Below are 21100 nucleotides of genomic sequence, written 5' to 3'. Positions count from 1 at the left end.
GGCGCCCTAGCTCCCTCTACTGACCAGCCGCCACTGGTCCCACCTATCAATTTCTTTGTTTTCAGACAGTTTTGCCTAAAATTGTGTTACTATATCAGACATCGATTACGCTTTTAATCTTGCACACCTCCAAGAGGGGGGTAGTGCACTACTATTAACATTGTCTCCTGCCGATGAATTTCACTGTTTTCAGCCTGTTTGCCCATAAATGTGTTATTACTCTACGAGCATGTCAATGTACTTTAATCTCACACACCTCCTAAGGGGTGCTGGAGCACCCCCTGGAGTGAAAGTGGGACACCATCATCAACTTCATGAGTTCCACCTATCAATTTCCCCCAACAGGTTTGGCGATAAATGTGTTATTATTATACCATTACACTTTTAATTCCGCGTGCTTTCTACAGGGGGCTTGTATACCCTTTACCAACTTTATGTGACCCGCTTATCAATTTCCCCCGTTTTCAGGCGATTTTGTCTTTAAATGTTTAATCACTATACCAGACCACCATTACACCTTTAATTATACGCACCTCCAACAGGGCGATCGAGCCCCCATTGGCGTGAAAGTGGTACACCACCATCAACTTTAAGACCCACATATAAATTTCCCCGTTTTTTGGCAATGTTGACTATAAATGTGTAATTAATAATACCAGACCATCATTACACATTTGATCTTTTGAATCTCGCACAACCCTTGTGGTGAAACTGGTGCACCACCATCCTTTCCCCCCGTTTTCAGCCATTTGTGGCAAGAAATGTGATATAATTGTACCAGGCAGCCATGACACTGCAGCATTCGTACCCTGTTGAGGACCTCCAGGTAGACGGCATGTGCTCCCTCTACCACACACTGGTTCTTCAGGACCTTTAGGGACACGTCAACCATGTCAGGGTCAGCCACCGAGGTCCCGTGCTCCCGTAAGCTCCGGTCTGGGAATGTTCAGCACGCCACATGGTAACGACTAATCACTCGGGATGAGCATTTTGGCTTCAGGTCTACCAACCGGATCGTACCTGGACAGAGGAAGACCAGACTGGCCCACAGAGCCTCCAGCTGAACCTCTGGCTGGAAGTTGTGGACTTTCATGACGTTTAGGATCTGACCCATAGCCATGTTGAGCTCGTCCAGGCCGGCTGTCCTACCCCGGAAGAGGAGGGTGAGAAGGTGGCAGGCGCTGACCGATACCTGGACCGAGGCCGGGTGCCTCTTCATCATCTCCACAACGTTGACGTGGAGGCCACTGGACAGCAGCATGGAGCGCATCTTAGCTATGACATTAACATGAGAAAACCCTTTAACGATCCTTTCTGCATCACACAGTGGTATGTTTACAAAATAAGACTAACAATGAATGATTCAAATAAAAATACGTTGTATGTAATACATACATACTGTATCGGGTTATATTTGTGTTTGTGTTTTTCTATACTTTATGTGTGTGTTGGCGTGCACGTGTGCAGCCAGGGAGCCCTGGCTCACTCACGATTTTGCGTGACCAGCGTGGCGATGGCACTGGTGGCGGCCTCGAAGACGCGGGGCGAGGAGGAGTGAAGCAACATGGCCGCCATCAGCTGTCTGTGAACAGGAGTCCTAAAAAGAGACACACAGTTTGGACCAAAAATATTTATAAACTAATAGTACATTATACTAGCAAACGTATTAGGAGACACCTCTTAATCAATAAATTAATAAAATAAAATAAATACTTTGGTCCATGTAGTGTATGTAACATTGATGTAGAATACCGATCATCCTGCTCCTCTTCTGGATGACTCCTTCCAGCTCCGTGCACCAACAGACTGTGAATGGCCCAGCATGCAGCTTCCTGCAAGGGTTCATTGGATTTCTTTACATTTGATTCATTGTCTTAGGTGAACCTCCTGGGGGCCCAACCTGAACGCATGGTTCTGCGGCGTGGAGATCCAACGCTCTGCAGCAGGCCTCCATCCAGCCCAGGTCCAAGTTCTCCACCTGCTCTGAGCCGCCACCCCGGTTTTCCTCCGCCTCACCGTCCTCCAAGCCCTGCTCGGCCGCCGCTCTGCTCTGCACCATGCTGGACGCTATGGAGCACGTCGTCACATCATCATCATGATCATGGGCGTGTGTGTGTTTGTGTCTGTGTGTCTGTGTGTGTGAGTACGCGCGTGCTTCTATCCTCACTGAGGTCTGCCAGGCAAGAGAGGGCGGTGGCCTGTAACGTGGCGTTCCGGGGGAATGTCTGACAAGCCCTTAACGCCACCCGGGCCACGCCGTTCAACACCAGGATGTTGTAGTAGCTCTCTGAGTGACCACACATACATTCACAGAGACACACGCATACAAACACATGATCGCACACATACACACAAGCACACAGATCAATCACATTGACCTGCCTTATCATCAACTGCCGTGTATGTTTGTCACAATGTTATCACAATTGACGGAAACCAAACACAGAAGCCTCCATAGTTGATCTTCTTGTTCAACAGTGATATTACTGCAAGTCATTCAGTTACACACACACACTCCAACCCCGCCCCTGCCCGCCCACAAAAAAAATAAAAAAATAACCTAGTGGATTTTTAGTCGTGTTTATTTCTTCTTTAATTCTTACGTTTGACTTCAAGTTACTTCAAGGTGCAAGTTACTGCCTAGTCCAAGTTGCTTGTACATTACTTCCTAGGTTACGTCTTACAAGTTACTGCCTGGTACAAGTACTTGTAGGTTACTTCCTACCTCAAGTTCATTTTTACTTTAAAGTTACTTGTGGGTAGAAGTTACCTCTTTTACCTCCTTTAATTCTTAGGCTACTGTTTATCCCAAATAACTTCTCGGCATGATTTACTTTGAGCTTACTTGTGTTCCTACGTCACGTTAAGTTAATTCCTGACACAAGCTACTCCAGGAAGAAAAGTAACTTCAGGTAGAAAGTAACCACTTTCTACCTGTAGTTACTTTTCAAATCAAGCTTCTTTTCTCTACAATTTATTGGTTACTTTGCAGGATACTTGTTATCTCACCTTACATCTAGGTGCAACTTACTTCCTGATAAAAGTTACTTTTCAGTTATATACTTGGTTACTTAACTTTGGTTATTTCCTGGAACATTATACAGTAATCCGCGCTAAATTGGCTCATCGCGGCTCTATCACAGATTTTTCTGTTAAACCTGTAAATGTTTGTGTTAGAATACATTTACAATGTGTTTTAAGGTAGGTTTCAATGTGACTACAGCTTGTGAGAGGGGTGAAACTATTAAAAATATATATATCGTCTCTCTTTATCGCAGTTATTTTACATGGTCTCTCTAAATTGTGGATTTTGACATGTTGTGGGTAGGTCTGGAACGTAATCGTATCCCCTCCGATAAACGGATTTCACTGTACATCAGAACTGCATCTAATTTGTTTTATTTAGCATGGCATGTGTGATGGATATGCTTTATCTGTATTATTATCATAATCATTATCATTATCATCATTCCTCTGACCTGATGTGAACCTCCGGAACAGGCGACACGCCGTCTCCTGAAGCTCCTCATCCTGTGGGAAAGTGTCCATGGCCGAGATGAGCACGCTATAGCAGCGAACGCTGCCGGACATCAACATCTCCACGTTACTGCCTGTAAGAAGTATTACTTTAATTTACGATACTATTACATGATTTTAGTGGAAGGCAATGAACACAGTGAGGCTAGTTGACCTATAAGTCATTTCAAGTTTTTCCCCCATAGCAAACAATGTAAATATGTTAATTAAAGGTCCCATGCCATCAGAATCCATTTTTTCAACTGTTTTATGCATAACTTAGGTCAAAATGAGTCGGTGATCTGGTTTATGTTTGACATCTTTGCGGTTTGTCACTTAAATGCAAATGACAAATGCATAAGGCTTGCAAAACGAACGGATAAGATTTCTGCGTATATGTGCCGTCAAACGTTAACTCATTATTCAAGTACCTGCCCACTTTGTGATTGCCACACGCCCACCCGGTAAAAATTGCTGCTTGATAACGCGGCTGCATCTTGTCCAAAGCTTAAACTTTGCGTCACCTGGCAAACTCAGAGGAGATGAAGAATAAAGGACTTAAATTTATATGTGGAGAAACCCCTAAGGATTCGGAAACAGAATTGTGCTGTCTTCAGGCCCATTTTGTGGACGATGGCTTCATAAAGTAAGTTCAGAAAAGGCTCAGAAAATGGATGGGTGGATGGATGAATGTAACTGCGGTCACTGTAAAATGTGGGCGTGAGATGAACACCGCAAGCTGGCCAGCAGTTACATTGTGATAGATTGGGACCCTCTAAAAATAGCCTCCTCTCTTTTACGTCACTCTGTGGCGCTGTGAGTAGTGGGTGAAAAAATCCAATGCTAGGTGAATTCTGCTTGATGATGATTGCAAGACAACCCCCCCCTCCCGCATTGAGTGAAATGAACACGAGGTCGCTATGAATGGTTAGCCCGGCCGCTGGCTTAAAAATGGACTTTCTGGGTATTTTCAACCCAAATTAACTTGCCAACCCAATAAAAGGACATCAAAGCTTGTAAAAAAATAAAAAGAAATCTGATAGGACAGGACCATTAAAGGGCCACATTTTTTCTGTCACCATCAAGCCATGTACTATTAATACAGAACATTTGAATAAAAGAACCAAAAAAACCTTGCTAAATATGAAAGGTTATTCCCAGTTCCCTTGTAGTGATTGTATGGCGTTGTGTGCAACCAAATGCAGCACAATGTGCAGGCATCATTGTTGTTTTGATTTTCATGCCATTCACAAACAAGGAATGCGCTGACACTTTGCCCCTACTAGCATAGCGTCGCTGAAGGCACGCAGGTCAAACAAGCCAGCTATTTAAGATACCAGACATATCTTGGCGAACAATCCTTCTTGAGGATTGTAGAAGTACAAAAAAAAAAAAAAAAAAAAAGGAACTGCCTTTTTTGTGAAATGAAAGTGGTACTTGCCAAGGTAAAAGGCAACAACAAAATCAACATTAATTTACAGTAACTTTTCATTGAACTGAATTATGATTTTGTTTGTTGTGTGAAATTCATTTTTGGTACGTTTTATTCTTGGAACACTGATTTTGTGTGCAAATGATGCGTGGTTCATTCTGTGCACAAATATATACCGGTTTTGAATTTGAAATAAACCATATTTTATTTTCCAATTAAGAAGAGTTCCGTGAATGCGCGGATGAAACTTGTGGGGTTCAGTAACTCCAACAAAGTTGAGAACCACTGTTTTACACAGTAAATGTTGGGAAACACAATAACACCTAGTTGTACTAATTTACTGGTACACGAAATTGGGCGGACAAATCTATCATAATAGGACAAAAAAGTCTCAAGGACCCATGCCCGAAATTGGGCAGGAAGTGGGACACTTTTGTTATGAAGTAGCCATTTCGCACACAGTCGCACCCCTTTAAAGTTAGAAAAAATATCAGTTTGATCGAAGCAAATTTGGGTAGAGATGTCTATTATGACAGGATGGACAAAAAAGGTGTCAAGGGCATATACCTGAAATTGAAAAGGAAGTTGGACATTTTGATTCGAAGCAGACATTTTGGGCAAATTCCAGGGTTTTGACGAAATCCACCTAGGGAATTTGCCCAAGTGAGCACCAATTGGAAGCAGTTATTCTAGAGTCTAGGATAGGATTACAAAAGTTTTGCAGTTTAGTGTTTCATAGTGAGATTTCATATTTAATGGATAGAGACAATGGTCCCAATCCGCAAATTCAATTTGCAAATGGTGAAAATAATGTACACAGAGTTGATTGTGCCCTTGTAGGAGTTCAAGATTTTCCATGTATATTATCATCATCATATGACCGACTTCCTGGAGAACACTTCCAAGTTGTCCTTTGCCCCTTCTTAGAAAGCTAGTGGGAAAATATCATTACGGAATTACTGCGAACACACAATCGGCGGGGGTACTTCCCTGCTCTGGGTAGGTCGTAATCGTCACACACGTTTGTTGCCAGTGGACAATTAATCGCATTTGTGTGGAGGCTAAATACGTGCCTGCAGTTCATCAGCAGAGACATGCATTTCACACATGGAATTTTACCCCACTCTTTCGATCTTGTGGGAATAATTTTTCCATGGAATACATTATAAGAGCGGAGGCAGGAGAGTTATTAACAGAGAAGCTCGCTAACAAGGCTATTACTATACACACGCCTCTGGATTCCTCTGATTGTACATAAAACATACTTCAACCAAGACGAAAACCTCAATTTTTTTCTGGCGAGTACAGATGTGCTCAAATAGCAGTAGCATTTGGATTAGCAACCGGGTCTAGTAACAGAGGCAGGATGCGGCCAGTGTGTAAAGGAAGTGTCAGGTATAACACAGAGACTCACTGCCAACGGACCTGTGTTGAAAACAATTGCGCAGACATCGCTATGTCTTTTTTTTTTTTTTTTAATGACACACGGAAAGCATAATTAAGCCTCAAGCATTTTCATTAAACCGCACAATTAAGTCTGATGGAGCCGCAATTAGCTCATGTCACGTAGGAATTTCCCTTTTGAAAGGGTGCTTCAGTAAGTATACCAGTGGAAATTTCCTTCTTTCTTTTTTTCAGCCTGTTCGGCTGTTAGGTCAACCAGAAAGGTGGATCTGTATCCCTTTTATGCCGGAACAGTTTTACTGTGTCACAGTGGACTTTTTAAGCAGCTGCTGTGGTTTCTTAGTATTTTGATGGATATTTATTGAGAATCAAAGTCGATCAGTCGAACAGAACAAGCTTTCTAGAGGGGAGTGAGAAAAGAAGATAACAAAAGACAAACCACTAGCTGTGGACAAGATGAAAGTAAATCATTATATAGTCCTAGTCCGGCCCCACCGAGGCGTGCCGAAAACTGGCCACATGGAGGAGGCCGCAGAGACCCAATGCCACCCGCGCCCAGCCGACCCCACCCCGCCCAATAAATAAATAAGTAAATGTGTTTGTCAGTTTTACTTTTTGTGTATTGTGCTTCATCGATGATGTATTGATGTGCTCAAGTCGCATTAGCATGAGGATGGGACTGCTTAAGCATCAACGTAAGGCAGCGGTAAACACTGTCAATAGTGTGCCTGGCATGTCAGCATGTTCTTCTGATGCAGACGGCAGTCAAGTCAGACTGATACGCTATGCTAACCACTGGTTAACCGCAAGCAACTTTTCTACCTCCGTCCTCCATTTAAGTGTGTAGGTCCTTCCATTTTGCGACCAAACTTCAGGTTTATGTATGCAAGGTTAAGCAAAACTGTAAGTGTTTGCCTTTGATGTTTTGTTTGCTAGGTGGTTGACTGTGAGCCAATCCCAGGTAGACTATCTTTACAGATGCCAGATGGGGCAAGGTTTTGCAACTTCACACAAACAGACAATCTGACAGACAGACAGACTCCCTGTACAAATTATACAATCTGTGTATTAATGCTATAGTGGTGATAACGAGGCAGGAGGGTCTTACTGGGTCCAGACAGAGGGAGGACAACCTTCATGGCCTGCAGCAGCACCTCTGGGTTGTCTGGGAACCCATGCAGAGCGCCGAGAACCACCAAATGGTCCTGGTTCTCCACAAACTCTACCAGGTGCTCGTCACTCACTATACCAGCACAACAGATTTGCATTGAAAGAAGAAAAAAAACAGCTTTGATGCATTAAATAAAGAAAAAAAATAATTGAATACAAAATATACTTTTTTACCTCATAGTATTTCCATAATAATAATAGTAAAAACAGTGATGTGTCCAAAAAAACGACTAATTCTGCTACGTCGTGTGTAAAAAGTCAACCGAAACAACTACTTATTTGTTATTTTAACATTTGGTTGGTTAAAACAAAGTGACAACGGTCAGCTAACTCGTGGAAAGCTCATTTGTGACATCTAAAACTACACTTAAACACATCAGACGGTTTAATGTCTATCATCTGCTTAAAACGTAATGTTCACATGCACAGGTTGTTGACAGCTCATTAAAACAATGTACCGACTGTTTCACAAGCTTTCACGAGCTTGTGAAAATTGTTTGTTTGAGGTATATATAATAATAAAATAATAATAATAAAAACCACGACACACAGCATTTTGTCGCCAATTATCTGCTTAAAATGTAAAGTATAATGACGGTTCACCATCATGTGGATTTTTTTTTAACTGTGTGACATTTCTAGCAAAAAAATGCTGATTGTAATGATTGTCTACTAGCTTGTGGAAATTGCATTGTGTGAGACACAAAAAAGCTGATTGCCAATCTACTTAAAGCATAACGATCAAATTCCAAGTTTGTCAAAAAATATATATATATTTTTTTTTGTTTTTGTTTTTAAAGTAACAATTGTCCTCTAGCTTGTGGATATCGTATAGGAAATTATTAATATTACATTGTATAAGACATTATAACAGCAAAAACACATTTGAAGAAGAATCAGAAGATTATTTATTGCCATTTATCTGCATAAAATGTGACATTTTCATTCCAAGGTTGTCAACACTTGGTTAATTAATACAACGTACTGACGGTCGGCTTCATTCTTGACGCTGCTATGAGTTCCAAAACATATTTTATCTGGTTGCTAAGTTTTACAGTCTTGGCAGAAAATGGATAACAATATTTTGTTGCACGTAGTGAGCACAACCAATCACTTCCGGCTCACCTCGACAAAGGAGCGCTTGCAGAGCTCGGCAGCCTTGGAGCTGCACCTCCTCGCTGAAGGGGAAAGCCTTCATGGCCTGCACCGCCAGGCCGAACACGTCCTCCTCTTCGTCCTCCAGTAGCAGCAGGGCGATGGCGTCTGCATGAGAGAAAGAAGTCACAATGATGTCACGCGCTCTCCAACAAGTCAAGTTTATTTATATCACCCAGAATCACAAAACTGTGTCAAAGAGCTTAACAAGCCCACAGTTCAGAGAGATCCACCCTCAAACTGGGGAAGGAAAAACTCCTCGAGAATCAATTTAGGAAAACAGATTTAACTTTTACAAGGGATCACAGATGTAGGAATCCCCCTTTCAGGTTGACCAAGCTGCAATGGATGCCGAATGGGAAACATTAATCACGATATGATAAATATATGCAATACAACGTTAGTATAAACAGCATGAGACGCCAGTTTGATGAAATGCATTATCTTTAATCATTCATATCATTAATTCCCCCACATCATCTTTTTTTTTTTTTTTTTAAATCCTAGGCAGTATAGTCACTCAAGATTCCCACCATAGTTTAGTGTCTTATGGTGAGTCATCAAATTTTGCCCCTGTGCTGCGCCCACACACAATGATCTGCCAAGTATGCATGCTTCAAATTTGGTAGCAATCGACCCAAAAAAATCAAGGGCCATATCTTTTGAAGGATGTCTGGAAATGGCCATGTCAAACCAAAACGGCAGACTTCCCATGTGTTTTCAGGCATAACTACTGGAGATGTTTTTGTAGGGCTACTCATGATAGACATGTCTACCAAATTTCAAGCTACCAAGTGAAAATGATTTCAGGGGCTGAATTTTCCAAAACTTCTGGTGTGCTCCACTGAACCAATGGCAAGTCATCACGCTTCGCCGCCATGCTTCACCCTAATGTAATGAAAAAAACACCACCGGTATCACAGCTGCTGGAAAGTACCTGACCGCAGAAGGAGGGCCAGGGCTCGGAGCACGACCATAGTAACCCGGCTGTCTGCGTGGTACTGCGACAGAACCCTCAGGATCTGCCTGCATGCAAATACATGCACCCACGCACGCGCGCACGCACACACACACACACACACACATACACACACACACACAGTTAAGACTGGGCAATCTGACAGCATTCATGGCCTCACAACCTGTGAGCGCACTTTTGGAATGTCTGAAAATGTTTGACAGCGGCTTGTCAGTGGGGAAGTGAGACACTGTCAGAGGAAAAGGGCTGTGAAAGGTTTCTGCTGTTATAATAACAACACCTAACTGCATATTTTCAGTCTTCGCCTAACAGATTTGTCAGCAACAGAGGCAGTTTCCAGGAATGAATTGCATTTTTACTGCGTGCCACTCCCTTTCAATGGACAACCCGTATAAAGATACAACACAGGTGTCCAAGGTGCAAACCTGGAGCTAATTGTGGCCCACGGATTGTTTTTTTTAGTTGTTGTCTTTTATAGCATATTTAAAAAAAATTGTTAAAGAAATTATAATTGAATGCCCAAATCAGAGAGTTACTAAATAAAAGGGTACAACAACAAAAAGTCAACGTACCTAAAAGGCAAGTTCTTCTCGTAACAATTTATTTCTACATTATTTCGTAGGTTACGTGACTTCTTAGGTCAAGTTACTTCTTGGTACAAGTTACTTTGACTTGATGTTACTACAAGTTACTGCCTCGTAAAAGTAAATTCTACTTTAGTTATGTGTTAACTCAAGTTAATGTCTGGTACAAGTTACTCCTACATTAGTCTTTTGGTTATGTTTCAGCTCAAGTTAGCTGTAGGTAAAAGTTATTTCTATGTTATTTCCTATATTAAGTCTCAACTCAAGTCACTGGCTGATATAAATTACTGCTACGTTACTTACTAGGTTGCATCTTAGCTCTAGTTAATACTCTAGGTATGAGTATGTCTACATTAACTCCTACCTTCACATTTTTGCACAAAAAAAAAAGCCAGATATTTGTTTTATTTAGTAGTGACAAAGAACAAAAACAATGTGCCTCATTTATCAACAAAATAAATGTAATTTAATTTCCCATACGGGAGGAATCAAGCATCTATCCAGCTATCTATCTACTTACCTTTTATCTCAAGTTACTTATTGGTGCAAGTTACTTCCTGATTAACGTTACTTTTCAGGGACTTCCTTGGTTACTTGTAGGTACAAGTAACTTTTGATACGGTATATATTAGTTCCCCTCTACATTGCATTTTTTTCTGTAAAACTATTTTTGTGTTAGAATAATGTTTAAATAAATTTAAATGTGATTAAACTGTGTAGGAAGAGTATTGTAAGGCTTAAACTATTTGTTTAAATAAAAACTTTTTATATTGTCTCTCTGTATTACAATTTTTTTACCAATTGCGGGTGGGTCGAGAATGTAACTCTTGCAACGAACAGGGGATCACTGTCCAGTATTATTTGAGAAAAAATACTTCACAATAGCCCATGTTCACTATTAATGACGACACAGGGTCAAAAAGAAACAGACCTCAGTATGATGCAGTGCAGTTGAACTGAGTGTGCGCTGGACCCGTCAACTTACTGCTGAGGTATGTTTAGGTGCTCCAACATACCCGGACACGTTTCCATCAGTTGACACAGCAGCGACCAGCCCACCTGTGATGAGAGGGTGACATTATCACATAGGGCTTAGAGTGAAACCCTGTTTTTCACAGGGGATATGTTTCAGATCCACCCACCATAAGTGAAACTCTGTGATAGAGTGACATTTGGGAAAAAAAAAAAAATTCTACAGTTTCACCTCACCCACATGCTTTAAATAAATGTACAATTAGCAAAAGACAATTAAACATATTTAAACACAACTTCTGAAAGTAATTCTTAGACCCTGTTCTCACACTGCCTTGTACAGTTCTCCAAATAAGAGGGAAAGCGTGCGTGCTTCAAGCTGTTTATTTGTCACTTCTAGTTGAAGTTGACTCTAAAACTGACACGTCTTAAACAAAGAGAATGTAACATTATTTAAACCCCAAAACCTTCAACGGAACCATGTACACTAATTTCGTCTAACAAAAGTCTGCTATCTTAATACTAACATATAATGTAATTCGAAATGCCATAGGCAGACTAATCGAAATTAGCATAGATCCATCCATCAATTAGCAAGTACTGCTTATCCAGACTAGGGTCACGGGCTCTCTTTCAGGAGACCTCAATGCAGCTTGACATGCTGCAGCATGTTTTACTACACTGAAGGACTGCAACTCTAAATGTGGACTTGACTGTATGATGTAAAAACCTTTAAAAAAAAACATTGCTGACAATCCATGATATAGCGGGGGTGCGAAGGATGAATCGTTATATCGAGGGGGAACAATGTAAAGGCAGGAATGATGATGTGCCTGTCATGTGTCTGGAAATGTTACGTCACAAAGGGACTCTTCTTATGTTGTGAGAGAAAGTGGTCAATACAGAAATTACATGAAAAGTTCTGCCAACCCATAGAAAATCAGTTATTAGCAAATTATTTCATTTTCTTTCGCTGTGGAGCCTCTGCTGGGCTATATTTGGGGCACATGTCTGTTTCCTCTAAGCGGGATTGCACGTGAACAGTGGCGGTGAGTTCAAGTACCTGCTGGACTCCTCTGCTGTCTATGTGCGACATCAGTGCGGCCGTGATTGGCTCGTGGATGTCTTTGTCTGCAAACAGCTGGCATGCTGCCATAAAGAGAAACCATGTGATGACATGTTTGCTTTCATTACGTCACCAGTTGAATTTTGTGTGTTTCAGAAGTGTCATTTACTTTGAAGACATTGGGGTCAATATAAAATGGACATCATTTGTTTTCAAGAAAATCAGACCAATACAAATGAAGCACTAGTTGGAGGTACTGTATGATCTACGAGGATCTCCTAGGGAACGTTATTAACATACATCTAATAAGGAAGGAGGAGTTGGAGAACTAGATGGATAAGTGACCTACAATTTAAAGTTGACTAGGAAATAGGAAATCGAGCTACAAATGAAACAGAAGTTGGACATTTGGGGTAGTTTGGCATTTGATGTATTATAGAATGTGTAGTTACAGGACTAGTTGGACAAGTGACCTACAAGTTAAGGTTATTGGACATGAGATCTACTAGGAAAAGTCATCAACCTACAATTGAAGGAGTTTTTTTGGACTTTTAGTTTAGTTAGAAATGTTATCTACTAGGGAAGGAGTAGTTTAAGGACTAGTTGGACATTCGGACTGCTCAGGAAGGAGTAGATAAACATCAAGTGAAGGACTAGTTGGACATTATATCTCCAAATGAAAAGTTAGTAAGACACTGGGGTGGTTTGGATATTGTCTCTCTTAGGGAAAGAGTTGTTGGACATTTGGAGTCGCTGGACATTGGCTCTTTAGGGAAGGCATAATTGAAGGACTTGTTGGACATTGGATCTATTTGATAAGAAGCAGCTGAAGGACTAGTTGAACATTTGAGGCAGCTGGACATTGGATCTAATAGAGAAGGAGAAGTATTATTGAACATTTGGAAAGCTCGGAAAGAAGCTGATGATCTACAAGTAAAGGACTTGTTGGAGACTGTATCTCCTAGTGAAAGGTTAATTGGACATTTGGGGTACACAGTAGTTGAAGGACTAGTAGGACACTGGACTATTTGGGAAGTACTACTAGTTGGGACATATTGGGTAGTTGGAAATCTGATAAGAAAGGGGTATGTGAAGGACTAGCTGGACATTAGAGCAGATCAAATGCAGAAGTAATAGCTGAAAGACTAGGTGGACATTTTACCTATTAGCGAAAGACTAGTTGGACATTTTAAGGTATTTGGACATTGGCTCTATTAGGGAAGGAGTAGTCAAATAACTAGTTGGACATTGGCTCTATTAGGCTAGGATTGTTTGGACATATTGGGCTAGCTGGACATTGGATCTAACAGGAAAGAAGCAATGAAAGGACGAGTTGGACATTGGATCTATTAAAGACACAACGGTTAATGAACTAGCTGGACAAGTGATCTACAAGTAAGGACAAGTTGGACATTTAGGAGTACTTGGGACACTGGCTTATTGGACCGGTCGCACATATTGTGGTATAGTTAGACATAACTGAAGAACGAGTTGGACTTTGGATCGAGTACAAGGGAAGGACAGGTTGAAGGGTTGGACGTGGTTCTCAACGTGATGCACATGCAGCCACACGTTGTCCCCTACCATGGTCGGTGTGCGCCAGGAAGAGCAGATCCTGGAGTATCTGGATGAGCGTGCACAGCTGCCGGTCTTCCTGGGGGCTCCTGAGCCTTACCAGGAGCCTCCTCAGCCTCTCCTCCAGCTCCTCATTGTTGTCCATCCCGTCAAAACGCACCCCGGGCTTTCAGATCACGGCAGCCTCGAAAAGAGGCTCCGACGGGCCGAGCGGTCGCTGTAGCCCTGCCGGCAAGAGGCAGCGACTCACCGCATCGGCGCGCATGTCTCACCGAGAGAATGAGTCAACTTTCGCTTGCCTTCCTCTTTTTTGCTTTCTTTTTTGTTTTTGTCTTTGCTGTTGTAGTTGTGTAGGGTTCCTCTCCTCTGTAACAGACAGTCACAGGCAGACAGGCGTGTTCCTGCCTCCTGTCACATCATATGACTCAACACAGGAACAGGAAACAACTTCCCGTTTGGGACAAGACTCAAAAGAAGCGCTCGCCTAGGATTAACACCTCTCCGGTCAATCTTCCGTCATTTAAACTCGGTGAGTAACGTTTTTAGTCTAATTTATGAACGGTTTTTTTTTTCATGGTTTCTCTCTGCAAATTACTGTTTAAAGCGGTCATGTGAACTGCCCACTCACTACCCCTCTTCTTCTACGTCGGTGTCTGGTGACAGCCGCGATATGTAATGCATATAACCCACGGCGCCACACCGCATTGGAAAAATCCACTATTTTTATTTTGCTATCGATTGTACGAATACTAAAGGTGCGAATTATTCTCCGTAACGGATTTACATGCTAAATTGACGTTACCCGTTTTATTCGGCGTTGTAAATTTACACGGAGTTAAAAAAAAATTGGATTCTTAGATAGAATTACATTGACTGATAGTTTGCCGGGTGTGTTATGGTATTATTTTTTTCTAGTTCTCCAATTGTTAAAAACTGCAGTTGAAGCCAATAATCCGTAGAAAGAAATCAGCAGCACACGACGAACCGCCTTGAATCAAACTAAATCCAAATGTATTTATAGAGCACATTGAAAATACATTTCCAATTTCATTTAAAACACATTTGTGTATAAAACTAAGTAAAATTACAGATGTTAAAATCAATAAAACGTTATATAAAACAAGTCTACTGAATGAAAACCGTTTGGAGCGTCATTCAAAGGAGAATATTAATACTGTATTATTACAAACAGCAGTAATGCCATGTTGCCAAACAAGTCTGACAAGTTGTCAAGTTTGCGTATGCGCAATAAACAAATCGGCTATTTGGAATTTCTGTATCACTGTGTCTGTCCTTCCTGAAATGCATGTTTTTGGGATGTGGGAGGAAACCGGAGTACCTGGAGAAAAGCCACGCAGGCACGGGGAGAACATGCAAACTCCACACAGGCGAGGCCGGATTTGAAACCCGGTCCCCAGAACTGTGAGACAGATGTGCTAACCAGTCGGTCGCCGTGCCGGCTCAAAATAATATAATATAGTAAAATAAAAAAATCCTGTTGTGATAGCAGCCCGTAGTTTCTCCACAAGAAAGTTGCACTTTTTCTTTTGATTATAAATACAGTACATTCGACGCATGTAAATGACGTATCATTGCCAGTGATGGGGAGTCGTGTGGTGACGTCGCGCAAACATGGCGGCACAGCGACTAGGGGAGTTGCTCGTAGCAGCTCGGGAGTAATAATTTAACATACTTCGCCCCCCCACGCGTTACGCGACGCTTGAGTGAGTTTTCATGCGGAGGCGGAAAATATTTTGGGAAATTATTGATTATTGTTAGCTCGTTCAAATTAGCTAAATTAATGTGTCAGAACTTTCTTGAAAAAGCAAGCGTGTTTTACAAGGCAGACGTTTCGTAAATAATGTCCGACAAGTGTCATGTGAAGATTGGAGGGTTTTGTTGTACGCCCACGCAGACTTGACAGCTCCCGAGTGAGAAACAAGGAAAAGTTGTTGTTTTCCGTGTGAGTTTGACCCCTCCTTTCCGCTTCCCATGTGCAGCAGGCAGGATGAGTACAGCTTGACGCGCATGTGTAGTAGCAGATTCGCCAACGTCATGGGCATCAAGAATTGCAACTCAGTGGAGGATGATGGCGAGCGGCGCCTGATCAGCTCGCCGTCGTTGGACCCCCTGACCCGGAAACCCCGCATGCAGCACTTCGTCTATGTGCTGGCCTTTTTCTCGGCCCTGGGCGGCTTCCTCTTTGGTTACGACACCGGCGTGGTGTCAGGCGCCATGCTGCTCCTCAAGAGGGAGATGAAGCTCAACATGCTCTGGCAGGAGTTGGTGGTCTCCAGCACGGTGGGGGCGGCGGCCATCACCAGCCTTAGCGGCGGCTTCTTCAATGGGCTGCTGGGCCGTAGGAAGTGCACGCTACTGTCCAGCTTCACCTTCACCATCGGCGGGTTCATCATGACGTTTGCGCCCAACAAGGAGGTGCTCCTGGTGGGCAGGATCATCATCGGCCTGGGGATTGGTGAGTTTGGGGGTGGCGGCCAATAAAACATTCTATTGGGATTAATGGGAATTTATGATAAGAAGCGTGAATAAACCTGGAATGAACAAAATTAAAATTTAGCTCTTCATATGGAACTTAACTATAGTTGGGGAAAATATGAGCGATAGACATGTTTTTTTCAGGGCCAATACCGATTAGTAGTCAAGATTGATATTTTGAGCCAATATTGCATTTGCTGTAAAAGGAAAATACTTTCGGTCACTGATGGTGTAGTGGTACACTCGCCTGACTTTGGTGCAGGCAGCGTGGGCTCAGTTCCCACTCAATGACTTTGTATAATGTGAGCGTGAATGGTTGTCCGTGTCTATATGTGCCCTGCGACTGACTGGCGACCAGTTCAGGGTGTAGTCCGCCTTTCGCCCAAAGTCAGCTGGGATAGGCTCCAGTGCCCCGCGACCCTGAACAGGATAAGCGGTGTTGAGAATGGATGGATGGAAAATACTGCCGCGTTCTGCCTTGAACATCCGTGCAGCTGCTCAGACATGGCCATCGGACGCCGCATTACATGGAGATTATCGTATTATTCGTTCGTAGCTCCAGTGAACACCCTCATACAGAAGCTGCTGTTGGTCACTGCTTTCACCAAAAGTCTAACTCAGACACAGGCTCGCCAAAGTTACACACCACCCCACCAGGCCCCGCCTCTTAAAGACACACATGTGCACAGACACTACAGTAAAATGCTGACTTTTAAAGCCAGTGTGGGTCTTAAGAGTGTTTGCTAACAACAAGGATGGATTCTTCCCACCAGGCGTGGCCTCCATGACGCTCCCCGTCTACATCGCTGAGGTGTCGCCCCCTCATATGCGAGGCCAGCTGGTCACAGTCATCATCGTCCTCGTCACTGCCGGACAGTTCATTGCCACCGTGGTGGACGGCGCCTTCAGCTATATGAGCCGTGACGGCTGGAGGTAGGTGCTCGCCTGTGCTCTCTGTCACATTTGCCTGCTCTTAGAAAGTTCAAATATTCAGCGGTTATCATGCGTCAGCGTTTGATCCGCTTAGCTTAGCACTTTTGTCACATTTTTCTTATCTGCTTGATTGCATCAGTACACCTTTATATTTCACAACATCAACTATGAGGCTCCAACATTGTGCTGTAATCTACTGGAATACAAAGTCTCCATATAACATAAAATGGAGACACTGGTCGGAACAAATAAGTGGCTCAGCTTATTAAGTATTCATAAGTGGCAGCCTATTCATTCTACTAGAAGGCTAATTCTTTTTAAAGACGCAATCTCCACATAATTTAATGGTTAAGGCAGATTAGGCAAAAATAAATAAATCGCTGAAACATAACTATGGATGTACACAACATTATGGATCGACCTCTTTGTTTTGTTGTTCGCTGATGCAGTCATAAACGCAATGAAAATAAATTAGGAGCAGCCTTGCGTTAGGTGCCAAGTCTCACCTGTTGCTTCTGCACTAGGAGACTCTACAGCTCTTACATGTCTAAAGTTCTACGTAAATGCTTCCTGTGGTCCAGACTGTGTTACATTATCAGGATGAGGTGTTTTCATGATTAAATTTAAATATTTGTTGATATTCATCTGTTTGAATGAGACTAGTGAAGAGCCATGTCAACTAATGAGCAGAACTGCTTCATGCAATACAAACACAGCGTGAGTTACTGTCTATACACGTTTAGCTTCTAGGTACGTTAACAGAGAGACGGCTTAATATAACATGACGTATTCAAGCTGTTTGAACGTCTGGACTTGTTTGGCGACATATTTGTAACCAAATTTTCTCCTTCTTTTTTTGATAGCGTTACTTGTTTACCTTCTTACCGTCGTTTGTTCGTCTCCCTCGTGCTGTTTCCTCCTTCATCTCAAACTGCGGTTCAGGGAGTCAGTTTCAAGGGTTTAGCGGAAGACAAGGCACACACATTGTGAGCAAGCATCTGTCGGTAAATGCTTTTTCACACTGCATTCAGCAAGGTGCATTGTTAGTTAATCATTTACCAGTCAATATTGCCTAAAAATACAGGCAGCTATTGTTTTACAAAAGAGTTAACCTCTAAAACTGCAGTGTTGAAAATTTGGGTGCACCTAATTTTTGTGCTGGTGCACCCAAGAAAAAAAAGCTGGTCGCACCAGTGCAAAAAGTTAGTCTAGAGCCCCCGTGCATGTCTCGCTAGTCTCAAAGCTCGGGACACTGGGACACTGCATTTATTAGGAATTCCTCAATTTTCCCCATGTATTTTACTGTACATTCTGCCAAAATAGCACTCTAAATCACCCTGCCGCCCCTTTTCGTATTGGCTGCGCCTTCTGACATCAATGCGACACCGCTCTTGAGTTTAAAATGTTTTCAAATTGAAGCCTGCAGCTTGTGCGTTGTCATGACACGGTGTTCCGTCCTGGCGCCCTTGCAGCAAATACATAATGAACGCCTTCGTCAACAGAACGTTTGCTTGTCATCTTAGCAGAAGTCATTAACTAACACTTAATGTTAATTTGTAGTTACTTAAGGGATATAGGTGTTGCACCATGTGAGTCGTTGAGCAAGAATGCCTTGTGTAGTCAAAGCAAGTGACTGACATTCAAAACAAGCTGTTTTGTTCTTGTGGGATTTGCTTTGTTTCTCTAGATACCTGAAAAGTTTTGAAACTGTTTTTTCCTCAGCATTAACTTGCCTCAACTTCCACACAAGCAATAGAAATCAATACTTTTTTTCTTTACAAGAATGTGAAATAAGGTTTTCTACTCTTATTTTATCATATCTTTTATTAGGGGTGAGTAAAAATATGGATTCATCAATGTTGCAATACTTACCCTCGCAATTCAATAACGATTCAGCAAATCCTATGAATTGATTCAGCTCCTGGCCAGTGAGAGGCGCCTTGTGTGTGATTAGCGTTGTACGGACAGAAGCCGCACTTGACAAAACAACAACAAAATGGTGATTAAAGCAAGTGGCCGCGGAAGCAGCAGCATGAAGCGAGCGACTTTTACTTTTAAATTTGATGTTTGGGGTCATTTTAGATTCCACTGTAGATCCAGAACACAGGAAATTGACAAAAGACACTTGAAGCACCATACGCAATATCACCATGAAAATTCAGAATTTGCTGTCCCGAAGCTGTACACATGAGTTAAGACAGCGGTTTTGGAATCCAGTGACCCCATACGTATGCAACTATCACTTGTAATTAAATTTTTAACAAGTGGGAATTAGTTTCAATGGTTACGCAGACTAGAGCCCTGCACGGAAGCCGCACAGGGAGGGAGCAAAATAGCGAACTTGTTAACAGATGCAATAAATGAATGAGGTTTGACAAAGCAAATACTGGCAATTGTCACAATGCCGCAAACATGCTACTTAATTAGGTATTACTGCAAAACCCTGCAAATAATAATAGTAACTCTAACCCTAATAGTCAATGTCAAAACTAAACTCTAGAGTGCATCACAGACACAATATTAAACAGACACAGACACTATCACCGATACCAATACTGACTTTGATACTAATACTTTTTGATAATTAAGGTGGATACTGCAATCATCATCATCATACAACTGCTAAATCAAGCATTATTAATATCAAGGCTTAATATTATTATGGATATTTGTATATGTCCTCCTGCCACTAATATACAATATCCTTTAAATTGGTCAAGGTACATGTTGGGTCTGTCGGTGGTGCCCTCCATCTTGCAGTTCGTGGGCTTCCTCTTCCTCCCCGAAAGCCCCCGCTGGCTCCTGCAGAAGGGCAAACAACAGGAGGCCCGCCAGGTCCTGAGTCGCATCCGTGGCTGCCAGGACGTGGACGAGGAGTTTGATTACATCAGGGCCAGCATCGAGGAGGAGGAGAAGGGGTTGCAGGGCCAGGGAGGTGAGTGATGGGGTGGGGGAGAATGGCAGCATTGTGCCATTTTTCTTTGTATATCTACAGTGACTATTAACTATTTGTGAGGGTTAGGGACCAAACCCCGCAGTAGTCATAGTTTATTGTATAATTTTTCATTGAATAACTGAAAATGTAACGTATAATGGTATCTCGTTATCCTTATATAAAATGGCCCATATTGTGATATTTCTTTCCATATCGCTCAGCGCTAATTATGAAAATTTGACAATTTATGGTTCGGTTGCACTTTTTAAAAATGTTTAAAACTAAAGTACTAGAAAAATATAATTAAAAAATATATGAATCAGGCATAAACAAAAGAAGTTGTGAAAATATTGGAACATTTGGTTGCTTAAGCTTGACTGTTGTGATACATTTGTTTTTTTTCTTTCTTTTTCTTTTACTAATGTAATTTCACTACTTAAGATGTTGAAACTTGTGTTTGGGTGTTGAAGGTTTTCTTGCTGAAATATGTCTTTTTTTGTAACGTAGAAGGGGCATAGGGATGATAAGATGTAGCTTCTACCCCCGTGGTAAGCTTTATCTTTGGTGTGTTTTGAAATTACTCATAGATTGGAAGCTACCTGAATAAACCTACCTACCCGTACCGTACCTAACATGTAGGCATTGATTTGGGAACTTTGTCATGGAAATGTAGGATTCTGGAAAAAAACAAAATCTTGAATGGAAAAAATAGTTTCCGATATGTCACAAATTAGCTGAACATTTGAAGTTTTAATGGTTTGACTTGGTTGAATAAGTAGAGAAATATGGAAGGAAGAATTACATTTGGAAAATGTGTGTTAATTTCAGTAGGAGTTTTTTTCATGGAAAATTTGGAATGTGTGGGTTAACTGTAAACGTTTTG

The 21100-nt window shown here is 41.9% G+C and overlaps 2 protein-coding genes across 3 annotated transcripts in view; one reads left to right on the top strand and one right to left on the bottom strand.

Moving 5' to 3' along the window:
* Positions 1–14353, bottom strand: part of lrrk2 (leucine-rich repeat kinase 2) — a 44049-nt gene extending 29696 nt beyond the window's left edge. Inside the window, exons 1-13 of one of the 2 annotated variants that reach the window (XR_009768652.1) lie at positions 13863–14353; positions 12276–12361; positions 11226–11299; positions 9615–9703; positions 8648–8785; positions 7461–7595; positions 3480–3611; positions 2168–2287; positions 1901–2067; positions 1753–1832; positions 1491–1597; positions 1021–1275; positions 809–936 (exon numbers count right to left, since the gene is read on the bottom strand). Coding sequence is in view for 1 of the 2 variants with exons in the window: in XM_061678355.1 (XP_061534339.1) it covers positions 809–936; positions 1021–1275; positions 1491–1597; positions 1753–1832; positions 1901–2067; positions 2168–2287; positions 3480–3611; positions 7461–7595; positions 8648–8785; positions 9615–9703; positions 11226–11299; positions 12276–12361; positions 13863–13998 (1647 nt within the window). In the remaining variant the exon portion in view is untranslated. The remainder of the gene's footprint in view (positions 1–808; positions 937–1020; positions 1276–1490; positions 1598–1752; positions 1833–1900; positions 2068–2167; positions 2288–3479; positions 3612–7460; positions 7596–8647; positions 8786–9614; positions 9704–11225; positions 11300–12275; positions 12362–13862) is intronic. The other variant, XM_061678355.1, reaches the window with a different exon arrangement.
* LOC133403383 (kinesin-like protein KIF21A) overlaps positions 14196–21100 on the top strand; it is a 64866-nt gene continuing 57961 nt past the window's right edge. The window contains exons 1-4 of the mRNA XM_061678363.1: positions 14196–14382; positions 15854–16329; positions 17123–17282; positions 20003–20217. Of these exons, the coding sequence (XP_061534347.1) occupies positions 15882–16329; positions 17123–17282; positions 20003–20217 (823 nt within the window). The 5' untranslated portion in view covers positions 14196–14382; positions 15854–15881. The remainder of the gene's footprint in view (positions 14383–15853; positions 16330–17122; positions 17283–20002; positions 20218–21100) is intronic.

The sequence above is a fragment of the Phycodurus eques genome, chromosome 5 (assembly GCF_024500275.1).
Source record: "Phycodurus eques isolate BA_2022a chromosome 5, UOR_Pequ_1.1, whole genome shotgun sequence".
In the NCBI taxonomy this organism is placed as follows: Eukaryota; Metazoa; Chordata; class Actinopteri; order Syngnathiformes; family Syngnathidae; genus Phycodurus; species Phycodurus eques.
The sequence above is the reverse complement of the archived record's forward strand: the minus strand, read 5'-3'. Positions and strand labels throughout refer to the sequence as shown.